This window comes from Cervus canadensis, chromosome 14 (genome assembly GCF_019320065.1).
Source record: "Cervus canadensis isolate Bull #8, Minnesota chromosome 14, ASM1932006v1, whole genome shotgun sequence".
Classification (NCBI taxonomy): domain Eukaryota; kingdom Metazoa; phylum Chordata; class Mammalia; order Artiodactyla; family Cervidae; genus Cervus; species Cervus canadensis.
This window is the reverse complement of record NC_057399.1, coordinates 26,127,228-26,155,073: the sequence shown is the minus strand read 5'-3', so window position 1 is coordinate 26,155,073 and position 27,846 is coordinate 26,127,228. Positions and strand designations below refer to the sequence as shown.

Below are 27,846 nucleotides of genomic sequence, written 5' to 3'. Positions count from 1 at the left end.
AAAAGCAGAGACATTACTTTGCCATCAAAGGTCCGTTTAGTCAAAGCTGTGGTTTTTTCAGTAGTCATGTATGGATGTGAGAGTTGGACTGTAAAGAAAGCTGAGTGCCAAAGAATTGATGGTTTTGAACTGTAGTGTTGGAGAAGACTCCTGAGAGTCCCTTGGACTGCAAGGAAATCAAACCAGTCAATCCTGAATATTCATTGGAAGGACTGATGCCGAAGCGGAAACTCCAATACTTGGGCCACCTGATGTGAAGAACTGACTCATTGGAAAAGACCCTGATGCTGGGAAAGATTGAAGGCGGGAGGAGAAGGGGACAGCAGGGGATGAGATGGTTGAATGACATCATTGACTCAATGGACATGAGTTTGAGCAAGCTCTGGAATTGGTGAAGAACAGGGAAGCCTGGTGTGCTATAGTCTATGGGGTTGCAAAGAGCAACTGAACTGAACTGAAATATTGTACAATTATATTTTCAAGAAGTGTCACAGAAAAATCTCAGGAAAGCAGGGCAGAAAACATATTTGAATACATATTACATGTGGACATATGTCACACACATTATTTAATTCTCACAACTCTATAGCACAGGTTTATTAACCATTAGTTTTAAACTCAGGGAGATAGTGAAGAACAGAGAAGCCTGGAATGCTGCAGTTCATGGGGTTGCAAAGAGTCAGACATAACCTAGCAACTGAACAACAACAAATTTTTTTAATTGAACATAGGTTCAGACGGGATAATCCATTAGATCACAGTCACACAGACAATAACTGTTAGAACCAAGACTTGAACCTCATCTACCCGACCATTCCCCTAAACCAATGATGGAAGTTCAAAATATGTCCATGGATTAGTAGGATAAATTCTCATGTTAATTACCACCTCAGTGGCACAATACTAGTATATTAATTACCTCCTGTATATTAAACTGAATTATAAATTATTACATGAAAACACTTATTTTGATGGTCAAAATCTTGTAGCATATTTATCTTTCTTGGATTATACACATTCTCCAAAATTATGAACTCCTTTCTCAGTACTGTAGTCAAGTCGTTCATTGACTCTAATTTGTTTCCAGAAAAGTACTCAAAAGGGAAATGAGGGGCAGAATAAATTCAGAGTATGGGGTTAACAGATACAAACTGCTATACATAGAATAGATAAGCAACAGGGATTTAACGTATAACACAGGGGACAGTATTTAATATATTGTAATAATCTATAATGGAAAATAATCTGAATATATATATATATGTTAGAAGAGAATATGATGTGTCCTTTTTAACAATACCTGATGTTGCATTGCTCTCAAGGCTACTACATGTACATCGAGGCTTCCCACTTGGTATATGGACAAAAAGCACGACTCTCATCCAGGCCTCTACGAGGAGTCCCTGGAAAACAGTGCTTGACCTTTTTCTACCACATGTATGGAGCAGGGACTGGCCTCCTGAATGTTTATCTGAAAAAGGAAGGCGACAGTGAAGAGTCTCTCTTGTGGAGAAGAAGAGGTGAACAGAGCATCTCCTGGCTACGGGCGCTGATTGAATACAGCTGTGAGAGGCAGCACCAGGTGAGCCAAGGGAGACGAGAACCAAATGATGGGAAACGTGCCTGTACGCTTCTGATGCTCTTTCTTTTTCTTGCTACCATCAAGACTGCTTTGTTCTTTTTCGGGGTCAAAGACAGAGGCAGTACTTGTTTAAGAGTAAACATGATTAGTCTATAATGATTGAACCTAAGCAGTGAAAGGGGAATTAGAAAGAGAAAGCTTTGGGTATTTATACATAGAGTAATTTTCGCAACTCAGTAGTGAAACTATAGCTATTTTCATGTTGGTACATTTTGAGTGTCAGTTACATTCTGTGTCCTGAAAACCTCCAAAACAGAGCTTCTCTTTCTTCTAAACCTGGTATTACCTAATTAGTTGTTGCAGCTGCATCTTTCACTCATCATTAGCCACATGCAAGGGCTGCTGTTGTAAGCTTCTATTTAACAGAGTACATGATCCAGTGTACATTTTTAAGCCTCTGTCTGCTCTGATGCAGAAGAAACTGAATCTTGATCCTATGTCCTGGGCCTGCCTTGAGGCAGTAGAAGACTTCCTTCCTGCAGGATCCCAATTATAAGGGAATCTGAGCAGCAATAAGAAGGAGCCTTTTCAATTCCAGTGGGTGAGATCAAGCAGCCAATTAGCCTGGAAGTCAGCAGCAGCCTCGTAAAAGCTTATGACTTTACCTGCCGGTTGTTTTTCTTTAGTCACTAAGTCATGTTTGACTCTTTTGTGGCTCCGATGGCCTGTAGCCCGCCAGGTTCCTCTGTCCATCGGATTTTTCAGGCAAGAATCTGGAGTGGGTTGCCATTCATTCTCCAGGGAATCTTCCAGACTCAGGAATGGAACCCATGTCTCCTGACATTGGCAGACAGGTTCTTTACCGCTGAACTAGCAAGGAAGCCTTTACCTGCCTACCATGAGTCAAAGCTCCAGAAAGCTCAGGGCAGATAACATTAGACCCTTGACTATCCCTGAAATTGCTGTATAGAATTCCAGGAGTGATCTTCAGTTAAAAGCCCTACTTCCTCCTTATCCTTTCTTCTGGACCAGAGCACCCCTTAATATTAACCACTGGCTGCTTGGCTTAAGCAAGTCTTCCTAGGAAGAAGTATCCAAAATAAAGACATTATTTTATGCCACCCCTTAATCAAAATTGATTTTCTACAGATCTAGATAGGAATGGCCAGGCTGCAGTGCCATCTAGGCTGCTATTGCTAAGAACAAACGACAGAGGGAAGATGCGCCATCTTCAAGGATGTCCCATTATCTTGGTGTGGATAAAACTATCTAAACGTTTAGTAAAGGAAAATATATAGCCCCAGGAATCATTTTGATAGTGATTTAATGTCTGCTTACAGAAAGAAAATGGATCACTCCTTATATCACTGATCACCATTCAGAGATGATGGATTAATTTTTTTAGGTTATCAGGGCACTCACACTATTTAAAGATTCTCAAGGTGTGGTCCTGACACCAGCAGCAACCCCTGAAATGTATATTCATCTAAAATGAAACTCACCTACAATGCACACTCTCAGGCCCTGCCTCGGAGCTACTGAACCAGAAACTCTGGGGCTTAGGGCCCTGAAATCTGTCTTAACAAGAATTGTGGTGATTCTGGAGCATTCTAAAGATGGAGAACCTGTGTCACAGATGGAACAAATCTGAGTCTCTCAGGCAGAGCCTGAGCATTGATGTTTTTTAAAACCCCCAAACGGTGCTGATGCACAAGAGCTCTAGGATTTGAGATCTGTGGAGCAGGTGACTTCACAGCATCTGAGCTCTGGGTATATGTCCTTGCATATACTAGACTTGCCAGGTGACTTGTTGTCTGAAATTTTTTTGAGCACAAAGTAGTGAGGCACCTGGGGTGGCATCTTGGGATATTTAAGCTCAAAGGGTAAAGAATGACCTGAGAGATTTTTGGCTCCCAATTTGAGAAAAAAGATTCCAGATCATTCCTTTAGGCTTAGAATGAAACAGATATGAATCTGCCATGAGGAATGTTCTTGATTTTGTGATTCCCTCAGGAATCCCAAATGACTATCTGGAGACCAGGATGAACTAGTTTCTCCAAAACATCTTAGTGTCTAATAAAACACAGAGACACCCATGTGCAAATGGTCATCTTCTATGTGCCAAGTACTCACAGTGCTAAGAGCTGTACATAAGTTCTTTCAGCTGATCTTGTAGCTCTTCTTTAAAGATGGTGAAAACCAAATGTCCAGCTGGTAAGTTGCAGAGTGAGAACTCAGTCCCAGATTTAACTGGTTCCAATGTTTGCATCCCTAAGTCCCTGTTTTACACTCCCTCCTGCCATAGAAGTCCCAACATACACTCATCGCCCTGGGTGTCACAAGCACTGGGTGATCTTGGAGGAATGTCAGTCTCTCTGAGACTGTTTTTGTTAGTTGCTCATTCATGTCCAACTCTTTGCAACCCCTTGGACTGCAGCCTGCCAGGCTGTTCTGTCCATGGAATTCTCCAGGCAAGTATACTGGAGTGGGTAGGCGCTCCCTTCTCCAGGGGATCTTCCCATCCCAGGGATTGAACCCTGGTCTGTTGCACTGCAGGCAGATTCTTTACCATCTGAGCCACCAGGGAAGCCTGTTAATACATTTTCAAAATGGGATGATAATGCCTGCCATGCTGACATCGCTAAAGTCACAGTCAAATGAGATGATGTTTGTGAAAGGGTTTTATAACTTTAAAGTACCAAACTATAAAAAAAGATATAATTGTTTCTAAAAATATGTTCTTTCCCAAATCTTTCTGGTCTTTATAACCATGGCAGACCTGGTATTCTCAATAGCTACATCAGTTGTCAGACTGAGCTACTATAGGAGTTCAGGCCAAAATATCTCTTTTCAGTAAGTATTTATTGACCATTTACTCTTTTTAAGTGCTGAGGATACTGCAATGAACACAGCATACAGTTCTTACACTTTTTAAGTTTGCATTCTAGTTGCGGGGGAGAGGTAGAAAATGTGAAACAAAAATATATAATGTAACATCAAGTGATAGTAAGTGCTATGAAAAAGAGTAAGTCAAGCTGACCAGGTAATGAGGTCAAAGAAGTATCAGGAAATACTCATGAAAGGCCTTGGATCACATGGTACAGTTTGAAATTTATTTCAAGAGCAATAAGACACCATTAGACGCTTTTAAGGTAGTATGTTCTGATTTATACTTTTAAATGATCATTCTAGCTATACATGGAGCTCCTTACTCCATACTACAGACTGTGGTGGTGTGGGTGGTGGGCGAGGAGACTTTGGGAGCTACTGCAGTGGGCCTGGCAACAGACATGGTGGGCGGGGCTGTGCAGCAGAGATGAGATGTCCTCAGAAAGCCCACGGGACTGCCTTCCTTGTGGAAAGTGGGGTTTGAGTGAAAGAGAGGAGCCAGGATGATACCAAAGTTTTGGCCTGAGCAGCTGCTAGAGTGGAGTTGCTATTTATTGAGATGAGGGAGACCTTAGGTGGAACAGACCTGGAAGAGGGAGGGCAGCTTATGCAGGAGGCAAATTAACAGTTACTATTGTTTTTAACACACACAGTTTTTGATCTTACTAGACATCCAAAGTGGGTATGTCAAGTGAACAGTAGGCAATCAGGAAAATGCAGAGGACTAGAGAAGTCAAGTCAATCTGTACATCATCAGAGAGAGTGGGCAGGTATAGATGATTTTTAGAATACTGCAGTGCTGCTGCCATTTGTGATTTATCCTGTAGGGCAGCAGTTCCCAACCTTTTTGATACCAGGGACCAGTTTTATGGAAGAAATTTTTTTCACAGATGGGGGGACAGGGGATAATTTGGGGATGATTCAAGCACATTTATTGTGCACTTAATTTCTAATCTAATGCCACCACTGATCTGCCAGCATTGAAACATGTATATTATAATATGTGAAACAGATTGCCAGTCCAGGTTCAATGCATGAGACAGGGGGCTCAGGGCTGGTGCACTGGGATGACCCTGAGGGATGGGATGGGGAGGGAGGTGGGAGGGGGGTTCAGGATGGGGAACACATGTACACCCACAGCTGATTCATGTCAATGTATGGCAAAAACCACTACAATATTGTAAAGTAATGAGTCTCCAATTAAAAAAAAAAAGAAAATGACAGGAGGTATTAGTCTGCTGCTTGGAAGTTGGAGACCCCTGATATAGGAGAAGTATCTGGGTGGCCTCAGGATGATATTCCAGTCATCAAATTTTCTTTGTAGAAAAAAATGTACCAAGTAGCAAAATTTTAATCATGTCCTTTCCTAAGGGATTTATTAAAGTGCTAAGCAGAAGCTGACTCACTGTTGATCAAAAACACAGAATGATTTTATTTCCTTTGAATTCCTTGCTTACCTTTCCTCCTTTGCTCTCAGGTGTTTTCCTCCTGATTTCTTATCCTTTGATGTCATTGAAAGAGAGTGTTAGACAAATTCTCAGCTCAGTGAAATATTTATATCATTCATATTGTTCATTATACTGCCTGACATTTAGTAGGAATTATTATGTGCTGGGTACGAACTAAGACCAGGTCTTCAAATTTTCTTGCTCATGGTGCCCTTAATCTCAATAATTTTTTTCCTGGTGCCCCTGGACCAAAAGATAGCTAATGTTCCCTTTATCAAGTAGTTGAGTCAAAACTGTATTTATGTCCTAATGACTTGAGCTTCCCAGGTGGCGCTAGTGGTAAAGAACCCCGCCTGCCAATGCAGGAGATAGAGATGCAGGTTCGGTCCCTGGGTCAGGAAGATTCCTTGTAGAAGGGCATGGCAACACACTCCAGGATTCTTGCCTGGAGAATCCAATGGACAGAGGAGCCTGGCAGGCTACAGTTCATAGGGTTGCATAGTGTCAGACAGGACTGAAGCGATTTAGCATGCATGCACAATGACTTAGTAACCATTTGAAAATAAAATACACTTAAACTGAAAGAAAAAGTTACATTTTTATCTAATTCTAAAATAACCACAATTATTTAATAGAAATTTTTACAAATACAAACAGGGGAATAATACAAAGGGGAAATCATAATGCTATAAAATGGTTATCACTCAGATATTTAGGAAATTCAAAGGAAAGAGTTGTATGAAATCAAGGTTTTGGCCCAATCACAGACTATTCAGAATATAATTCCATCGTGTGATTTTTCTGTTGTACTTCCATTGCAGAGTTGGAGGTTAAAAAACGGATTTCATTGTTGTCCAGAAAACCAAAACAGTTATTAACTACATTCATATATCCTCCTATCTAGATGTATTAGAACACTTTTTCCTCTTCTTACCATTTATTTGAATTCTTGTTTAGGGTTATATTTTTAGAATTTCTATTAATGTTATCTTGCCACGTTTCTGTTGTTAAAGCTTCTTTGAGTCATTAAATTCAAGATAGTTTCATATGCTTATTATTTATCCACTTTATATTGTTTATTTAATTTAAATCATGAACTAGTCCAATGGGGAATAATTTGCTCATAAAATTAGTAGAGCAAGTGTGTCTTCTGGATAATTTTCATTACCTACAAGCCTCCCTGCAGTATTCCATGGTTTATTAGCTATTATTAGAGTGATTTTAGAGCTGATAATATATTTTCCCTAGAACTTGAATATTTGATCAGTTATTTTCTTCTAGGATCTAAAGTTGTGAAACTGGTTTCCTCTTTTTCTTGGGCTGTGTCTTGGATGTTATGGTATTTAACATGATCAGTGAACCATTGTCTTTTTGGTAAATTTAACTATTATACAGTGCTGCTCACACTTGGGTCTCATCTGTTGTTTTAATTCTCCCACCTAGAACTAGTACAAAGGTAGATTTAGAGAGAGACTATGGAAGCTTAAGCTTCTGGGCCCTTCACTTCCACAGGGCCTGTGAGTGGCAGGAGTCGAATATTCTAGGTAGCAAGGGAAAACAGGTCACCACCGAGAGGCATTTCTTTGTGAACATTTCTGGGAAATTGCCTAAAGAGGTCTCAGAAGAAAGGAACCTGAATTTCCAAGGCTCCAGTAATTTGTTGTGAATTTCTTTACATTCCAAATAAGTATTCCCTTTTGTACCTAAATTTGAATTGGTGATTTTGTATTCTTTTCCTGAAAGTGGGCCCCTGAGAACAATCTAAGCTTCCAAACCCACACAGCCTAGGTCTGCCTCTGACCAGCATTGTTTTAGCAGGATGACTCTATTTCTAAACTCATATTTCATTATTTTTCAGATAATTTTTGAAGCCATTCGGGGAATGTCACTAAGAAGTGATACTGCCATTGATGATGTTAAATTTCAAGCAGGATCCTGTGCAGGTAACAATATTTTTTCAAATTATTTAAGTTTGACTGAAAAGGGAATTTGCAGTAGTTTCAAATCACAAGAATGCAAATTCAGTATTTTCTACATTAAAAATAGAGAAAACTATATTGTCTATTTGTCTTTCCTGACAGAAATGGAAGATCAAAGTCAGCAATCATCAGGATATTCTGAGGACTTAAATGAAATTGAGTATTAAGCAATGATCTGAATCGGATTAACTAAACAAAAGCCATACCTCTCTTCAATCAAAATGAAAACAAAATAATACTGGACAATCTTAACCATTTCATAAGTTATAAAATGACTTCAGAGCACTCTTTTTCATAACTTTTGCAAAAAATACTGACTCAGGGCTTTTTTTTTTTTCTTTTTTGCGTATGACAACTGTTACTAGAAGTACAGGCTGCTGGTTTTACCTAGATCATACATCTTAACTTTGGTACCAGTTAAAAATACAAATGTACTATATTGTAGTCATTTTAAAGTATACAAATAAAGGGCACAATCAAATGAGATGTGCTCACTTAAATCTGCATTCAGTGAATGTACTGGGAGGAGGACAGGTCTTGTGGGTTTCCTTTTGAACTTCAAGTATCATAAATATTTTTAAAGTAATAATGTGTGATGTCAGTAATATCTGCAGAATGAATGCAGTTTTTCATGGTAACAAGTTATTCTAAGAAAATAAAGTCTATTTTCTATGTTTTATTCATAGAAATGGAGTATTAATTTTTAAATATGTTTACCATATGTGATAACAAAGGATCTTTCTTCAGTGTTCCAGGGTAAGTCAGTATTAATTAATGCTGTATTACAAAGCAGTGCTACCTTCTTTTTTCTATTTTTGAAAGTCATTCTGAACACTTGGATAGAAATTGCACTCTTTTTTTTCATAAAGCAAGCTTGAAAATGTTTATATACACACACCCCTAAATTTTTCTAGTGTGTTAAACAATTTTACTGATTTTTAAAATAAATGTTTTGGTAATGTTTTGAGTTATATGAGTTCAAACAGATGTAGTAAACTACTATCTTTTATTTACATGTTTAGAAAATTATATAGACATGTTTATATATCCAAACAGCTATTATGAAATTATGACTACCTAATAAAAAATAATTTGAAAATCTCTCACTCTCAAGCAACCTTCTTCAACATATTTTTCTCTCTGTTTTTAAAAAATTTCTATTTTTATTCTTTGGCGTGGTTAGTTCCCTGATGAGGGATCAGCACAAAGTCTTCACCACCAGACTGCCAGGGAAGTCCTAATATATTTTTTTGAATGAATAGCTTCACTGTATAACTGCTGATTCTAATTTGAATCTCTTCTCTGCTACAATTAAATGCTTCTTAATCCTTTTTGTTAGTGGCATAAGCACTGCAAACATAGATACATAATTAATTTTTAAAAAGTGTTTCATTTCACATAAGCAATCTCAATTTTCTCCAAAATTGTATCTTATTAGAATGTAAACTCTGTGAAGACAATGATTCTATAAATGAATGAAGTAATTAACCAGACTCTGCTTACAGATTACATAAACCCATGGTAATAATCAGGCTTCCTAGGTGAAGCAGGGGTAAAGAATGTGCCTGCTAGCACAGGAGACACAGGAGATGAGGGTTTGATTCCTGGGTCGGGAAGATCCCCTGGAGAAGGAAATGGCAATCCACTCCAGTTTTCTTGCAGACAGAGGAGCCTGGCAGACTACAGTCCATGGCGTTGCAAAGAATCGGACACAACTGAGCAACTGCACATGCACACATGGTAATAATCATTGCTAATATGTATTGAATATTTATTATTATCAGACATTGTTCAAAGAGCTTTACATGAATTTGCTCAGTTAATCCTATAACAAACCATAAGGTAGAGCTAGTGGTGGTTGTTATATTTTGTAAGTAAGAAATTAAATCTGTTCAAGTTCAGCAACTGGTGTAGGGCTTGTCTTTGAACCTTGGTTTCACTGTTCTTTAAAAAAGAAATGACAGGCCCAAAATGTAGTTACTTGTACTAAGTCCCACATCAGCAGACCAAGACTTAATAGCTAACCTAACTGCAATTATAACCTCCCCTAGGATTGCAGTCTTAACAGATCAGTCTGGAATTTTCTGGTCAGCAGCAGTGAGGTAATCAGCCACATAGACCCTTCCCATCCCTAAAAAGAAGATGAAGTAATCCACTCTCCTTTTCCCTTTCCCTTCCTGTCTACAAAAGCATTCCATTTTGTAGAAATCCTTGGAACCCTTCTCTACTCACTAGATGGGATGCTGCCCAATTCATGAATTGTTCAGTAAAGCCATTATATCATGACAGTCGACTTGGTTGAATTTTTACTCAACACTGCCAAACCTGTGTTCTAATCCTCACAAGACTGCCTCCTGAACCTCCCAGCTTCGCTACCAACTTCATTCCCAATACCTAAGGTTCCAAGTTTCCCACAGGCAGGAGGATTTATTGGCTACCCTGGAGGTTGCCAAACCAGAAATACTACTTGGGACAGCAGCTTTGGGAAGTGTGTGGGGGGGTGGGGGGCGGTGGGGGGAGTTGGTGGTGGTAGTGTTGCAGGAAAGGGGACCCCTTCCAGGGCCCAAAACTGGGCTCTTGTCTAACACTTGGAAATGAATTGTCCGAGGAGACACATGTGCTGACAAAGCCAGGGACTTTATTGGGAAAGGGTGCCCAGGAGGAGAGCAGCAGGGTAACGGAACCCAGAAGGACAGCTCTGCCAGTGGCTTGCAGTTTTATGGTGATGGGATTAGTTTCCAGGTTGTCTTTAGCCAATCATTCTGACTCAGAGTCCTTCCTGGTGGTGCACGCCTTGTTCAGCCAAGATGGATGCCAGAGAGAAGGATTCTGGGAGGTGGTCAGACAGGTGGTGTCTCCTTTAGACCTTTCCAGAACTCTTCCGTTGGTGGTGGCTTATTAGTTCTGTGTTCCTTACCAGGACCTCCTGTCATAAAACAACTCATGCAAATGGTTACTATGGTGCCTGGCCAGGGTGGGCGGTTTCAATCAGTGTGCTTCCCCTAACAGTAGGGGTGGGAAGTAGAGGGGGTAGGGGTTGGGGGCTAATTATTGACTTAGGGCAGAAAGAAAGGAAGTAACTATTACCATTTCTTGCTGAAAAACAACTTGAAGTTCATAGAAGAGAAGAGAGATGAAAGGTGAGTGGATTTACTTATCCTCTCTCACGCCCCCTTTTCATGTTTCACTGATTGGATGCCATTCTTCCTTTTCAGGTTGCCCTTGGCCTTTATTTTAACTATATTTCACCTGGATGAAAATTTGCAAAGTATCGTAAGCACAGTATAGTTTTCTCAGGTTTAGAAATGCCCCTGTGAAAGGCATACTAGCTAATAAATACTGCTTAACCATTTAAACCCAGTGTTAGCATTTATTCCAGTTCTTACCTAAACACACAAGTGCTTCAGATGGAAACTACTTATTCACACAGATTGCCTTTTCTCCTATAATTTGCTGTTTGTGTTGGAAATTCTTTAGAGGGGAGCAAAGGAGAGTCTAAGGAAAATAGGGCTCTGATGCAAGGTCTTGTTAAATGAGGAAGAAGAAAATGTTTAACAAAGATGTATTAAGAAATCTATGCTCCAGGTATTATATTAAGCATGGAGATCACAAAGGTCCTCGTATATCAGCAAGGAAAAGAGAGACCTAAACCTGTTACCATAAGCAGAGTGCCAAATTGGAGAAACCATATTCCCAGGGAGTGCTTAGGAAGAGCATCTGAGAGGGAGGGCAGGCCAAGCCTCCAGCTTCAGTCTGGGCAGAGCAGACAGAACCAACACTAACACAGTGTTCTGGTGTCTGGATGTCTTCTGTCACTCTCTGGGGCCTAAGGCATGGGCTCTCTGACTTCTCATGCAAGGGACGTGTTCTCCAGTGTTATTTAACCAGAACAGGATAGTGGGGAGAGTTTTTGTAACTGACCATTCTAATATTATGGTATTTTCTACACGTGGATTACTCTAAAGAGATGAATACAATGATTAAGTGCACAGTTTCCAGGTTCAGGCTGTCTCAGTTTAAATCCTGGCTTTGCCACTTACAGGATTTGTGACTGAAAGCAAGTCACTTCTACCATCTCTGACTCCTATTCCTAGTCTGCAAAATGGGGCAGCAAAATATTCATCTCTACTTCATAAGGGTGCTGTAAAGATTAATTTAAATGAAAGTGATACATATGAGTCCTCAGTATCTGACACACAAAAGCATTTCTAGTTTATAAGGGTTGACTGAGATTTTTGGATAAATCACAGTTGTTTTTATATAGCCTTTCTCTACAAAGGAATTGTGAGTTTATAGTGCCATCTTAAGGATAAAGCAACCATATGCTCTTGTCATATTTTTTTTTTATTATTTGCAATTCAAGGTTCATTTTAACCAGCATGTGGGCAATGCCTTTCACTTTGCTCTTCCTACTCCAGCCATTGTAAATGGTTCTTCTGTGCTGCTTACCTGTATTCATACCCCTCACAAGATTTATCATGCTAAACCTAAATTCTTGCTTTTACATCCATCTCCTCAAGATGGTAGCATATTCAGTTATGTAACTATTCTGCCTAGCATATTCAACAAATATTGCTGAACTAAATAAATTCTCAATAAAAGCATTTAGTTTAGTACAAGTACATATGTTGATTCCAGAAATTATGAAGGATATAAGGATTCTCTTTGGCTTATCAAAATTTCATGGTCTGGAAATCCATGCACTAAAAGTTTAACTTGAAAATATGTCACTGACCAGTTGGGGCACCGGTAGAAACAAATATAAAGACTCTTTGGAAGGCCACACACTCAACCCAGGCTGTACAAGTTTCCTACATATTAAACCACATGGAAGGGCTCATAATACAAAAGCACAAAACATTTAGTGAAACAATTCACTAGAAGCATAAATCAGATGTCAACAAACAGCAGAATTAGATACCCAAGATGTCATGGCACCCTTCCAGCTGTGTCATCACTCTAACATCTACTTTCATTATCATATCTCCTCTGCCTCCCTCCCTCTTATAAGGACTTTTGTGATTATATTGGGCCTAGCTGGATGGTTCAACATAGTCACCCCATTTCAAGATCTTTAATCACATCTGCCAATTCCCTTTTACCATGGGAGGTATTATATTCACAAACTCCCAGGATTAGGATGTGGGCATCTTTGGGGAGCCATTGCTCTGCCTACCACAATTTTCTTTTGCTATTTTGTCAGATCTCTTTAAAAGGCCAATTTTGGTTTTTCCTTCTCAACTCTAGTTGCTTTATTTTCATAGCTTATTTGGCAGGCTAAGACATCCAATATAGTGCTCAAAAGAAGTAGTGATAGTTTCATCTTCCCAGAACTTGAGAATATTTCTAAACATTTCATCATTGAATATGATTTAGCTAAAGGTTTCTAGTATTGCCTTTTATTGATTAAATGAAGTTTTTTTCTACTCATAGCTCCCTAGAAACTTTAACTATCAATGTGTGTTGAAAATAATTAAATGATTTTTCCTGCTTCAGTCTCTCTCCTGCACTCTTTTAATATGAAGAATCATATTAATTGATTTGATTTGACAATATTTAATCACCCTCAAATTCTGTAATAAGCCCATTTAGTATTGACATATTTACTTTTTTAAACACTGCTACATGTGTGCAAATATGTTCATGAGTAAGATTGACAAAGAATTATCTTTAATTTCCTTAGAAATTAGGAGATTTAGACAAGGTTAGACTCATAAGCGGAGCTGAATAAAAAAAATCATTTCTCTGAAAAAGTGGGTAGGATTAGAGCGGTGGCTCTCAACTGGGGGCACTTTTATCCTTCAGGAGACATCTGTCAAAGTCTGGAGACCTTTTCGGTTATTAAAACTGGGCAAGTGTTACTGGCATCTAGTGAGTAGAGGCCGGGAATGCCGCTGACTATCCTGCAGTACACAGGACAGCTGCCTCCTCTTCCCTCAGCAAACGATTTTACCTTACCCAAATTGTCAATGGTCAGTGGTGCTGAGGCTGTGATTTATTTTTTCATTCTGAAGTAATAATCACTCTTCTCATTTTGTATTTGTAATATGGTTTTTTTTCTTCAGAGAGGGCTTAAAAACTTATATAAGTTTCAGGCCCCATAGAAACTGGACCTGGTGGGAGAAAAAGAGGGTGCTATATAGAGAAGGGGTTTGTGTGTATGTAGGTAGGGGAGGGGGAGAGAGAAATCACTGAGTCAAAACCAGTGCTAGAAGTGGGGGTGGGGGGGGGGGGCGGTGGGGAGAGAGAGAAATTTTTTTAGACATAATTTTCAAATAATCACAGTTACTAAGAAATTGCCCATAAGCAACAATTTCAAGAAACTGAAGGAAAATAATTTCTGTAGTATATGATCTAGCAATTTTAATCTTGATACCTATCCTAGAGAAATGTTAGTACATATATATAAAGACAGGTCTGAAGATAGTCCCTGAGTAGTGTTTGTAAAAATGAAAAATTGGAAGCAATCTGCTTGTCAAATCATTAGAGTAGTGGATAAAGTGTGATATTTTCATACAAAAACTCTATAGCAGGTAAAAGGGAGCCAAACTTATCAATATATCTGTCAACATGGATATATCACAAAAATATATTTTTGAACAAAAAAAAGTTGCATAACTATTCATACCATATTTTTATGTTAATATATTAGATATGTATGCATATAATACATTGTGTGTTTATATAATAGTGCATTTACATAATGCTTCACACTCAAAATACTATTACATATTTTCTGTAGATAAAATGCATGTAAATATTGAAACAGCCTTAAAAGACATTACATTACACACTGAGCAAGTGTAAGAGTAGTTAACTCTGGAAGATAAGGAGTGCAGCAACAAGATTGAAGAAAAAAATGTCGAATGTACACAATTTTATCTGTATTGTTCTAATTTTTAAGAGTAGAATGTATTCATATATTTCACATGTAACTTTTTAAATAGATTTAAAAAAATTAAATTATGCCAGTTGTTCAGGGTTAATTCCTTTTTTTCTTTCCAGTTTTATTAAGATATAATTGACATGTAGCACTAAGCTTAAGGTGTACAGCATAATGATTGACCTATTTACATCATGAAATGATTATCACAATAAGTTTAATGAACATCCACCATCTTATATAAATATAAAATTTAAAAGAGAGAAAATATTTTTGTGATGAGAACTCAGCATTTCTCTTAAAAACTTTCATATGTAACACACAGCAGTTTTACTTATATTCATCAAGTTTTATGTTACATCCCTAGTACTTATTATTCTTACAACCAGAAGATTATACCTTTTGATCAACTTCATCTAATTTCCCCTCTCCCCACCCTCTGCCTCTGGTAACCACAAATCTGATTTTTTTCCCTATGAGTTTGTTTTTGTACTTAAAAATAATTGAACTTAAAACCAACAAGCTTATGGGAGAGTTCAGCATCCCAGCTTGTGGAGATAATGAGATGAAATGTCACTCTCAGTTCCTAATAGTAAAAAATTCACTTATTTTATAATTTATGAAGCTGATATCAACAGATTTAGAACAGTGCTGACAATTACCAACTTTCTTTTCTATAGGAAGTAACTGGGTGTGAGGGAGAATGCTTGCTCTCCCCCTATATTTGAAATGGAGGGTAAATTCCTTCTGGAGTTGTTTAATATTGTTTTCCTAGTTGATATCCTCCAAAGAAATGAAGGCCTGTTTAGCTCTAGGCTTCCTATCATGACATATCACAAAGAACACTTGAAACCTTACATTAATTCCTAATGATTTCTTGAGTCTTTCAGTTGGTTTTTGTATTCAAGAGATGGAAATTTGAGAAAGACACAGATCTATTGAGACATTGATCCAGAACATAAAAATGAGTTATGAAAAAGTGCTTAGAGCAGCAACTTGTATATGGTAAATGCTGTTAGTGTTAGATATTACTATAATCAATTCCAATACTAATGTAGCTACACGAAGAAGCAGCAGATATTTTGATTGTTTTCAACTTTAGGATGATGTTAGAAACCAATTTTTAAAAATTAAGAATTGCAGAGATTAGACATTTTTACCTCTAGCAGAATTTGTCTGGGGTTTCAGCTGTCTGTGAGAAAGGTGATCATTCTCTTTAGCCCTCCAGATCAGTTCCTTCACTAGGTTGACCAGAGAGAGAGAGAAAGACTGAGAGAGAGAGAGAGAGAGAGTGTGTGTGTGTGTGTAGGGTTGTTCCTGGGAGTCAAGGTTTTAGCATCTGACTTCCCTCCCTCCCCAAGCCTGGAAGGTTCACTCTTCTACTTTATGAATTTACCAAAAGCAAAAGGAATATTCCCTCTCATTTGGTATATAAACCAGAGGAGAGTATTCCTGTTAACCTGTGAGGGTTGTTAGAACTGGAAGAGAAAACTATCTCAGTCAGAGATGGCTCAGTGGAGTCCCACTCCATGCATCTTGCCCACCCCCCCTGCTATCCAGGGCTTGAAGTGAAGCCAAGAGACAAAAGATGGCATTCTGATGGGGAGGTAAAATATATTTATAATCCTTGACCCTGCCCTGTCTGTTTTAAAGTTTCTGCAGGATTGGAAAGCCATCACTAAAATGCCCCCTGGTCACTTATTCCTTGGTCAATAAAAAGTTAAATACAATTGCTTTGCTATGTCTACTAGGTAGCAAGGATGGCACAATGAATTCAACTGATGACTGCACTTTAAATAGTTGATGTGTAGGATTAACCATTTTGGTTCACTCATTCATTAGCATCAGATTCTGGTTAATTGATATTCTATTTCTAAAGACCTCCTTCTACTTCTTTAACACTACCCCTTTCAACAGTTTTCACCAGTGCACTTAAGAAACCAGATGTGGTTGGTTAATAAACACATGTATATACCTTTATGGGTGTATGAAATTTTTGAAGAATATTAGGAAGCACTGGGCTTCCAAGGTGGCACAGTGGTAAAGAATCCACCTGGCACTGTAAGAGATGGTTTGATCCATGGGTTGGGAAGATCTCTTGAAGGAGGAAATGGCAACTCACTCCAGTATGCTTGCCTAGGAAATCCCAGGGACAGAACAGTCTGGCGGGCTACAGTCAATGGTTCTGCGAGGAGTCAGACATGTCTTAGAGACTGAGCATGCACAGGCTCATATAACCTGCCAGCACCTCTCCGACTCATGCTAACTTCCAGTCATACAGAGCCCAACAAAAGAGAAGTATTTAGATAAATTACAGTACATTTGTTTGATGGAATGCTATATAGTTACTTAACACCATGTTACAGAAAAATATTTTTTATTATTTATTCTTAATTGGAGGATAATTGCTTTACAATGTTGTGTTAGTTTCACATCAGTGTGAATTAGCCGTAAGTATATATATACGTTCTCCCTCTTGAGCCTCCTTCCCACCTATAAAAATACTTAATGGCATAAAAAGACATTCATCTATCTCTGCTTTATTGACTATGCCAAAGCCTTTGACTGTGCAGATCACAATAAACTGTGGAAAATTCTGAAAGAGATGGTAATACCAGACCACCTGACCTGTCTCTTGAGAAACCTATATGCAGGTCAGGAAGCAGCAGTTAGAACTGGACATGGAACAACAGACTGATTCCAAATAGGAGAAGGAGTACGTCAAGGATGTCTAGTGGCTTAGAGGTTAAAGCACCTGCCTGCAATGCGGGAGACCTAGGTTTGATCCCTGGGTTGGGAAGATTCCCTGGAGAAGGAAATGGCAATGCACTCCAGTATTCTTGCCTGGAGAATCCCATGGACGGAGGAGCCTGGTGGGTTACAGTCCACGGGGTCGCAAAGAGTCGGACACGACTGAGTGACTTCACTTTCACAAGGCTGTATATTGTCACCTTGCTTATTTAACTTATATGCAGAGTACATCATGAGAAATGCTGGGTTAGATGAAGCACAAGCTGGAAAGAAGATTGCCAGGAGAAATATCAATAACCTCAGATATGCAGATGACACCACCCTTACAGCAGAAAGTGAAGAACTCAAGAGCCTCTTGATGAAAGTGAAAGAGGAGAGTGAAAAAGTTGGCTTAAAGCGCAACATTCAGAAAACTAAGATCATGGCATCTGGTCCCATCACTTCATGGGAAATAGATGGGGAGACAGTGGAAACAGTGTCAGACTTAATTTTTTTGGGCTCCAAAATCACTGCAGATGGTGATTGCAGCCATGAAATTAAAAGACGCTTACTCCTTGGAAGGAAAGTTATGACCAACCTAGATAGCATATTAAAAAGCAGAGACATTATTTCGCCAACAAAGGTCTGCCTGGTCAAGGCTATGGTTTTTCCAGTGGTCATGTATAGATATGAGAGTTTGACTGTGAGGAAAGCTGAGCACCGAAAAATTGATGCTTTTGAACTATGGTGTTGGAGAAGACTCTTGAGAGTCGCTTGGACTGCAAGGAGATCAAACCAGTCCATCCTAAAGGAGATCAGTCCTGGGTGTTCATGGAAGGACTGATGCTGAAGCTGAAACTCCAATACTTTGGCCACCTCATGCGAAGAGTTGACTCATTGGAAAAGACCCTGATGCTGGAAGAGATTGGGGGCAGGAGGAGAAGGGGACAACAGAGGATGAGATGGCTGGATGGCATCACTGACTCGATGGACATGAGTTTGAGTAAACTCCGGGAGTTGTCGATGGACAGGGAGGCCTGGCGTGCTGCGATTCATGGGGTCACAAAGAGTCGGACATGACTGAGCCACTGAACTGAACTGAACTGAAGGCTCTTGAAGCAGGTTACCAAGTCACTTCTCAAAAAATTTGGACTAGCAATGTAGCAAATGAGGGTATAGTACCCTCCTAAGCCCTATTTTTAACAAGATTATTCCCTGCCTTTTGAACAGTTTTAAAGGTATTATTTAATTTGCTGAAAAACTAAAAATTTTCTAACAACCAAGACATGTTCACATTAAAAATATATATATTCTTTCTTCGGTTACAGCTTTTAAAGAGTGCAGATTTCAGTTGTGTGAGAAGCAGGGGCTTAGGAAAGGAGCATTTATCCTGGAGTGGGGAATCAGGGTTTTCTGCAATAGCTTTCTAAATTGCCTCCCAACTTCTATGCTTGATTCTGACGAATCAGCAACAAGAGTGCCCCATTTAAAGATCTTGTCTCTCTCCTGTTTAAAACCATCCAATGGCTTACCATTGCTTTTGAGATAAAATGCATGATGGGCTAGGCCCCCCTTTGCAAACTTGCTCACTTCGGTGCAGCCTAGTCCGCCTTCCCTTTGTTCCTCATTCTGCTGGCTTCCACCTCAGAGCCTCTGGTCCTTGCCTGGAATGTTCTTTTCTCATTTCCTCAGCTAGTTCCTTCTTCAGGATTTAGCTCAAGTATCACTTTCTCTGACAGGCCTTCCCCGCTTCTTCTCTTACATTCATTCTGTTTTTTTTTCTTCATGACACCTATCACCAAATTATCTTGATCCTATGTAGGTTACCGTGTTCTTTTCCTGTCTTCCACAGCAGAACGTAAGCTCTGAGACCTGCTTGCCTGGCTCCTTCACTACCTCAGCCTAGCCTACTGTAGATCAGACATTATTAAAGACCTGTAGAGGCCTCAGTGAACCTCATCTTCAATAAGGGAGTTAACTAGATGAACCTGACTAGGTTTAAGTGGAAGCATCCTCTCAACGATGCCAGCGCGCTCGTTGGGGTATTTCTAGAAAGCTCGAAGGAGGAATTCTTACTAGCGAATTAGGGAGCGGGGGTGGTGGTGGGGGTAGTGAAGAAAACCTGTGCGGTGTAATCTTTCCACCTGTTAGAGAGCGGAACAGATCCGAGCGCTGTTTTAAGGGAAGAGCTGGCACAGTCATTTGAAAGCTTGCTTTGTTGGGGTTTTTGTTTAGACACGGGGACCTGATTAAAAGCACAGTCAGAAGAGGACGAGGTCCCGCACTCCCTCCCCTCGTGGATGTTTCCTTGAGCACTGAAAAGGCTTCCAAAACATTCAATGCAGCTGACATTTTTTTCTGAGTTAAAAAAAAAATCGGAAAAAAGCAGAAATGTACAAAGCAGTCCCGTGGCCGCTTCCCGCGGACTCCCGTGTGCCACCGCGTCCCATTCCCGCCAGCTCGCGTCTCCTAGGAGCCGCAAGGGGCGGAGGGGTGGGGCGTGCCCGCTGACGCTACCAGGCAGGGACTGCGCAGGCGCCGGGGCGGGCTCTCGCGCAGTCGCGCGCCGCGCTGTTCGCGCGGGAGTGGGACGCCGGCGCGCTGGGGCCGCAGGTAGGTGGGAACGGAAGCCACAGCCGGGAAGAGAGACCGCCAGGATGGCGACACCGAGCAGGAAAACGTCCACTCCAAGCTCCCTGGCCTCCAAGAGAGCTGTCCTGAGTGACCCCTCGTCGGAAGTCCCGAGCAAGAAAAAGAGTTCGGTCCCACCGGCGGCGCCACCGCCACTGCTGTCGTCCGGGCCTTTCGTGGAAGGCTCTATCGTCCGCATCGCGATGGAGAACTTCCTGTGAGTGACCGGAGGCCGTGCCGCGGCGTGGGAGGCCAGCGGCGGACACACGAGGGGCGCAAGCTGCGTGCGTGCGGGGGGCGGGTCGGTAGAGGTGTGCCTGGCTTTTGAGGCTTTTAGTAAATTCGCCCTGGGATTGCGGTGAGGATATTTGCTTGTGGGCCGAGGAGATTGACGTGTTTGTTGATGTGGTAGGTGTGTGCGTTTGTGTATTGCAGTTTTTTAATTCCTAATGCCAAAGTTGTTTGAAGGCGTCAAATGGCGGGCAGTGGACGTAGGGAATTACATCTCCTCCCGCTGGAAGTCACGGCCTGTAGACATAATCTGTAATTCACAAAACCTGGGAAGTCAAAAAGCAACAGTTATATCAGTGCGACAGTGACGCTGTGGCACATTCGTGAAGAGAAGGCAGTTATCAGGTGGACAAAGATGGTGATGGTTGTCATGGATGGAGACATTTCCTGAAATGTACCAGAAAATTAAACCCTGCTCTCAATTGTTGCTTTACGCAGCAGAGCCTTGACTCCTTCAAATCTGACTTTCTTCCCTGGTTCCTTTCTCACCCTTCAGACAACTAACTAATCATAGTATTCACTTTATTATTTTTTTTTTATAGTATTCACTTTAGAATTGCAGATATTGTAACACAACTACCGTGTATCCGTCTAGCACCTTGCAGTTCATTTGTCTATTATTTTTTAAGCTTGCACAGTGGCCCAAGGAAAACAATTACAGTAACAATAACGACATTTTTTTTAAAGCATCTATCCTGTGCCAGGTATAGAAATAGGTACTTTATTTACACAGTACCCTCATTCATTCCTCATAACTCTTTATAGTATCTCCACTGATAAGCTCAGAGAGGTTAATTTGACCAGGTTTACTCAGCTGATACTTAACCTGAGTTGTTTAAATTCAAACCAGGAAAGATAAATATAGTCAAATGAAGTACCTACCATAATTGTGTGTGTGTGTGTGTGTGTGTGTGTTATCAGGATGCCCTGGGGGCACAAAGGATCAAATGATTAATTTCCTCCACAGTTGTGAGAAGGGCCTTGTACTGGAGGATATGAAAGTCTTAAGGGAAGAGCATGGAACTACCTGAAACAGTTTGCTGTATTTAGTAAGTTTCCAGTATCCTAGTATGACTGGGACATAGGATGTGAGTGAGTGTATGGATAGAGTTGATACTGATGATAAATAGGATTATTGAGGGTCTGTGTTTCCTGTGCTGAGAAATTTCAACTTTATCCTGTAGGCAGCCAGGATGCATTTTAAATAGGGCATCATATGTGGTTTGGGCTTCAAAGGTGGTGCTAGTGGTGAATAACCTGCTTGCCAATGCAGGAGAATTAGGAGACAGGGGATGGATCTCCTGGAGGGCGTCATGGCAACTCACTCCAGTATTCTTGCCTGGAGAATTCTGTGGACAGAGTAGCCTGGTGGGCTTCATCCATAGCATCACAAAGAGTTGGACATGACTGAAATAGCGCACACGCATGCACCCTCATGTGGTTTATATTACTTTGGAAGCAGTGTGAAGGATGATTTAGGAAGGGGGCAAGATTGGAGGCGAGAAAGCTTTTACAATATGAAGGCAGAGATAATCGGGATTTGAGTCCCGCAGTGGGAAGTTAGGAGCAGAAAGAATAGATTTGACAGGATTTTGTCTGCAGATTAATTGCGAGGCATCAGGGTGAAGGAGAAATGGAGCATTTTTCTCAAGTCTCTCTCTTGGCTAGTTGGTATAGAGCTGTGCCAAAGAGGGAGTAATTCTGGGAGGGTAGTAATAAATGCCTTTTGTATCTTGTGAATTGAAGTTTCCTGTGGGGCATCTAAAACGTCTTCGATGGGCAGTATTTATAAGGGTTTGGAGCTTATAGGAAAATGTTAATAGATGAGAGACTTGAGAATCATGCATATAGGTGATTGTTAAAATTGCAGAAATGGTTGAAGTTGCCTCGAAGGGAATAGAAATAGAAGTCTAAGTACAGAGTTCGAGAGGAATGCCAACATTTATGAGCAAGCAGAACTAACAGATTGAGAAGGAACTATTCAGGGAAATAAGGGGGGACCCGTGGGAGAGTATTATCAGAGAACCCAAGGAAAAAGAGTGCTTCAAAAACATCATGTGATACCGTGAAGTCAGATAACAGTACAGAAAAGCACCTGCTGCATTTAGCAGTCAGGAGATCTTTGGCGCTTTGAGGTAGTGGAAGTGGAAAACTTTGCAGTCAGAAGAATGAATGAGTGTGAGGAAGTAAAGCTTGGATGTGAAGAGGAGAAAGAAAAGGTAGCTGGAAAGTGCAGAACTAAGTAAGGTTTTGTTTATTTTTGTGAGAAGACTTTGAGTTTTAGGAATGAAGTAAGAAGAGTAGGCCTAGAGAATTGAAATGGCCTGGAAGAGAGTAGTAAAGGGAAAGATTGTTGTGAGTTAACCAAGTCCAGTGGGATTGAGAGTAGAGGGAAGAGATTTCTAGGCAGTAGTAATAGCATATGCAAAGGCTTTGAGGAAGAAGGAAGCATAAGATAGTCAAGAAACTGAAGGAAACTCCTTACAGGTAAACTTTAGAGGTCTAATTAGAGAATAGGGGAAGGAGATAGAAAGTAGAAAAAGATGATCTAGACCTAAATTATGAAAGGTCCTATTTTATCTGTTTCTTTTTTTAAAAACAGTGTCAGATTTTCTTGTTTACCAACATTATTTGGTGATAAATGGAATGATGAGTGGGTGGGTAGTGTGAACAGAGGTGAAGGAGATGAAAAGAATCAAAGATGATGCCTAGGTTTCTGCTGTTGGCAGGGGGATGAATAATGGTATCTTTCACTAAGAGACTGCAAGAGTGGTTTTAGATTTTTTTTTTTTTTAAGGCTTGTGAAAAAGTAATTTCGGTTTTGGACTGTGAATTTTAAATTATTGTAGCTAGACTGAAACACAATGATCAAAATAGCAACCATTACAGTCAACACATTTTTGCCAACAAGAAGTAAGTTTGTTTATTCTTGTAGCGTAAAAATCCGTCCTTCAGGATTCGTTGAACTCTTGGAAAGCATTTTCTATTTCATGCTGTTGTGGAAGTGATTTGCCTGCAAAATGTTGTCGAGATGCTTGAAGAAGTGGTAATCGCTTGGCGATAGGTTATGTGGCTGTGGAGGCAAAACTTCGTAGCCCAATTCATTCAACTTGAAGAGTTGGTTTTGTGATGTATGGTCAGGCGTTGTCATGGAGATGAATTGGACCCATTCAGTTGGCCAGTGTTGGCTGCAGGCATTGCAGTTTCTGTGCATCTCATCGATTTGCTGAGCATACTTCTCAGATGTACTGGTTTCTTTACACCAGGATTCAGAAAGCTGTAGTATATCAGATGGGCAGCAGACCACCAAAAGAGTGATCATGACCTTTTTTTTTTTTGGTTTGGCTTTGGAAAGTGCTTTGGAGTTTCTTCTTGGTCCAACCACTGAGCAGGTCATCCATCACCAGTTGTCATATAAAGTCCACTTTTTGTCACATGTCACAATCCAATCAAGAAATGGTTTGTTGTTGCATACGATAAGAGAAGATGACACTTCAGAACAACAATTTTTTTTTTTTTTGTCAGTTCATGAGGCACCCACTTATTGAGCTTTTCCACCTTTCCAATTTGCTTCAAATGCCAAATGACCATAGAAGGATTGACATTGAGTTCTTGGGCAACTTCTGATGTAGTTGTAAGAGGTTCAGCATTGATGATCCTCTCAGTAGGTTGTTGTCATTCAACTTCCAATGGCCGGCCAGTGTGCTACTCACAAGGCTTTCATCTCCTTTGCAAAACTTCTTGAGACGGTGCAGTTTCATTAGCAGTTCCTGGGCCAAATGCGTGGTTGATGTTGCGAGTTATCTCCGCTGCCTTATGACCCATTTTGAACTCGAATAAGAAAATTGCTTGAATTTGCATTTTGTCTAACATCATTTCCCTAGTCTAAAATAAATATAAAATACACAGCAAGTAATAAGTCATTAGCAAAAAAGAGGCAAAAAATGTGCATTAAAATGATGTGTAACATAACCATATTTATTTGAAAATCTATTCCAACATCAAACAGCAAAGTTCAACAATGCAAAACCAGTTACTTTTGCACCAGTGTAATAGTTTTGAATATGTTAAGTTTGAAGTGACTGTTGTGGGACATCCAAATAGAGTTCTTGAGGTGGGAATTGCATCTGTAGGTCATCTGAACTGACTTTCAGTATATAGATGTTACCTGAGGCCATGGAGAATATTATGAGGTACTAGATAAAGTATGTAAACTGGCCTCTGAAGTTAGCTTTTTCAGGGAGAGGTCAGAGAAAAGGGAACTCACAAAAGGTAATTTCCAATAAATATATTGTAGACTCAGAATGTTTTTTTTTTGTTTGTTTGTTTTTGTTTTTATTGCAGAGGCTTTATTTAGTTTTTGGCAGCTTTTTGTGTTTATAGTATTTGTGTGTAACGATATATGTCAGAAGTTTTCATGCTTTTTTTCTGCTGTATTTGTTTGCTTAAATACTAATTGCATCACTATTTTAGTAAGACAGTTCACAGCAGGAAATTCAAATATTAAAAGAATGTAACTGCATGTGTTGGGATTAAGAAGCTCCAAGTCAGATAATTTTCCAGATGTCTGAAATTCCCAAACTAGTTTTATTTTAACTGTTGTAAAGGATTGTTTCAAGACTCTGTTGTTACTAGAATAAAGCTTCTGAAAAGATGGATGCTCTGCAGAGAAGTGGGGTTGGAAACCTGCCAGAAAATACTTCTCTTTACCACCTGTATTTATTTTATTACCACTTGGAATTTCAGAATTATTAATTTCTGGGAGTATTAAAGTTGAAGTGTGCTTGGTTAAATTCTTTGAATACCTAGCAAGTTAGTAATAGGTTAAGCTTTTACCCTTGGGGAATTAGTTGGTAGCCAGCTGACACTGGGCACAGGACATTACTTATGGGCTCCAGTTCCAGATATTCAAGGACATGGTACAGAGATACTGAGTCAGTTTCCTTCACATCTTGCCATAGCTGTCCCTGAAGACTAATCTGGATTAGTTGCTACTGTTGCAGGTAGAGAGCAGGACAGCATGCTGCTTTCTAGTATGAGGGAATGTTACAGACATGCCTGGTGATGATGCACTCTTGTTTCCTCCCATAGGAATAAAATTTAATTTGTACTAGAAATAGATCCTTTGGTGAATGTCTGGCAGCATATTAAAGGAAATTCATGTTATTTTTAAAAATTAATGAACTAAACTATTGAGTTGCTATGTCTTCAGTTTTCTAATTATAATAAAAATAATTCAGTTGACTATGATAAGTTTCTAGTAAGCATTTTAATTCAAGAGAAATAGAAATGTAAAATACACAAATTTAGAATGAGCCATTACTTCACTTACATATAATTTGTTTAAAACTCATTTGTACAGTAGCTTTGATGTAGTTTCTCATGTATTAGAATTACTTAAGAATAAATTGTATCAAACTTTGCTCTATTCAGCAGACTTAATATTTGAAAAAAATTACGTGAACTTTTATTTTCCCATGAATGTCCTAATTTTAGATATACTTTGTCACTTTTTCATTTCTCTCACTGACAGATTTTTTTTTCCCATCTAAATTATTAACAACCTATAAACTAATCTTACTTACATTAAAATTTATAAGGTTAGTTGGTTTTTAAAGAACTTGAGGAAACCTGTAGATAGTGATAAGGGTAAAGCAACTGCTTTAGGTAGGAAAATATTCTTCACTTCTTGTCTCTACTTAGTAATCTCACCTCTTTATAATTTAGGACATATGATGTCTGTGAAGTATCTCCTGGGCCCCACTTGAATATGATCATTGGCGCTAATGGAACAGGGAAGTCCAGCATCGTATGTGCCATTTGCCTTGGATTAGCAGGCAAACCTGCTTTCATGGGACGGGCAGATAAGGTAAGTTAACATAGATACTTTTAACAAAATTCAAAACCATGAATTGCTTTTGGTAACAAATCAATTTCTGCATCTTAATTCCTTGGGTATGTCAAATGTGTTTTGCTTGAATATAGATAATGAAGTTGGCAGGTAGAGACACTGAGGAAAGATCTCAATTTCCAGAAGTAGTTTGCTATATACCTAGAGAATTCTCCAAGTGTGTAACACCTTCAGCCTTAGAAATAGTGTAAGAAACTTTTTAAATGTATTACTGGACTTGTGAAAAGGAGAAGTAAGTTTACAAACAGCACAAACAAAGTGATTTGGATCTGAAGATTTCTGCAAACTCTGGAGTTGTTTTCCCAGGGTTTTTTACTTACCTTGTGCCCTGAAACCTGGCTTTGAATTTGTTGCATAGGATTGGGGGTCCTGAGGATGTAGAAGAGTTAGAAGATAAAACTATGAGTAGTGTGTAGCAGGGGAAAAAAAAAATCACAAAGTGGGGCTACTTGTCTCATTGTTATCTCTGAATACAGTAGTAGAAGGAAAAAGAAAAAAAATCTTTCAAACAAGCCTCAACAAATACATTGTAATTTTAGTTTAAAGTGTCCTCGCTTAGTAATATCTCTGGCAGAAGCAAATGCAAATCCTCTGAAGGAAAATGCCTTCAATACAGTCCTGAAAAGAAATCTAACATAAAGTTCCAAGAAATTCATGAATCCATACCCCCAAAAAATCACAAAGCATAGGAGGAAATGAACTATCAGAAATGAGAGCTAATAAAAACAACAGGTTATATAATCTGACCTATAGAGCTTGTATATATAGAATGTAAACTAGGAGTATTTAGTTTATTTAGGAACTGAAAGAAGGTTGCAAAGGAGTAAGTAACAAAAAGATCAGGTAAATTTGAAAAAGAATCAGTGAGAATATAAATAAAAATACATGAGAGAGAACCTTGATGGACAGGTAAAACAACAAAGCTGACATATTCGAGAATATGTGAACCAAAATACTTGACAGTTTTTCTAAAAAATGAAATATAGAGCTAAAGCAAAAAAATAAAAAGTATGAAATCAAGATTGAGACCTGCTAGTTAAAGGAAAATAATGGACTAAGGAAGAGGCAGTATTCAAGGAAAGAATGACTAAGAATTTTCCAGAAATGCTGAAAAACTTGAATCCTCAGATTCATTGCACCTAAATATATTCCAGATGGTGTAAATGAAAGAAATACACAAATAGATACACTGTAGTAAATTTTAGAATATGAAACATGGTAGTGATATGGTTTCAGAATGTGAAGGGGTTGAGAGAACAGTCTGAGATCCTCATAAAGGAACTTTGAAAGTGTTTAATTGAGGAAGAAGGAAAATTATTTCAGAAGAAAGTCTGAGAGGTAAAAAGATGTGAGCAATGAAATGGTAAACACATAGTAAGTGTTAGTTGCTCAATTGTGTCTGACACTTTGCAATCCTGTGGACTGTAGCCCAGCAGGCTCCTATGTCCATGGAATTCTCCAGTCAAGAATACTGGAATAGGTTGCCATTCCCTTCTTCTGGG

The 27,846-nt window shown here is 39.4% G+C and overlaps 2 protein-coding genes across 3 annotated transcripts in view; both read left to right on the top strand.

Moving 5' to 3' along the window:
• The window catches only part of MAMDC2 (MAM domain containing 2), a 152,602-nt gene extending 143,602 nt beyond the window's left edge, over positions 1-9,000 (top strand). The window contains exons 12-14 of one of the 2 annotated variants that reach the window (XM_043486525.1): positions 1,323-1,582; positions 7,778-7,862; positions 8,001-9,000. In XM_043486525.1, coding sequence (XP_043342460.1) covers positions 1,323-1,582; positions 7,778-7,862; positions 8,001-8,065 — 410 coding nt within the window. In that variant the 3' untranslated portion in view covers positions 8,066-9,000. Of the gene's footprint in view, positions 1-1,322; positions 1,583-7,777; positions 7,863-8,000 lie in introns of those variants that run through there. The other variant, XM_043486526.1, reaches the window with a different exon arrangement.
• An 11,063-nt stretch (positions 9,001-20,063) lies between these two features.
• LOC122453179 (structural maintenance of chromosomes protein 5-like) lies at positions 20,064-26,424 on the top strand. The gene is made up of 2 exons (XM_043487064.1): positions 20,064-20,359; positions 26,161-26,424. Exons 1-2 carry the CDS (start codon positions 20,169-20,171, stop codon positions 26,309-26,311), a joined length of 342 nt encoding a protein of 113 aa, XP_043342999.1. The 5' UTR covers positions 20,064-20,168; the 3' UTR covers positions 26,312-26,424.
• Positions 26,425-27,846: the final 1,422 nt, after the last annotated feature.

Bases quoted from the DNA above. Each gene is read 5' to 3' on its own strand.
- LOC122453179 (XM_043487064.1), top strand. From the start codon at position 20,169: ATGGCGACACCGAGCAGGAAAACGTCCACTCCAAGCTCCCTGGCCTCC. The intron at 20,360-26,160 runs GTGAGTGACCGG...TTTATAATTTAG, and splicing joins ATCGCGATGGAGAACTTCCT to GACATATGATGTCTGTGAAG.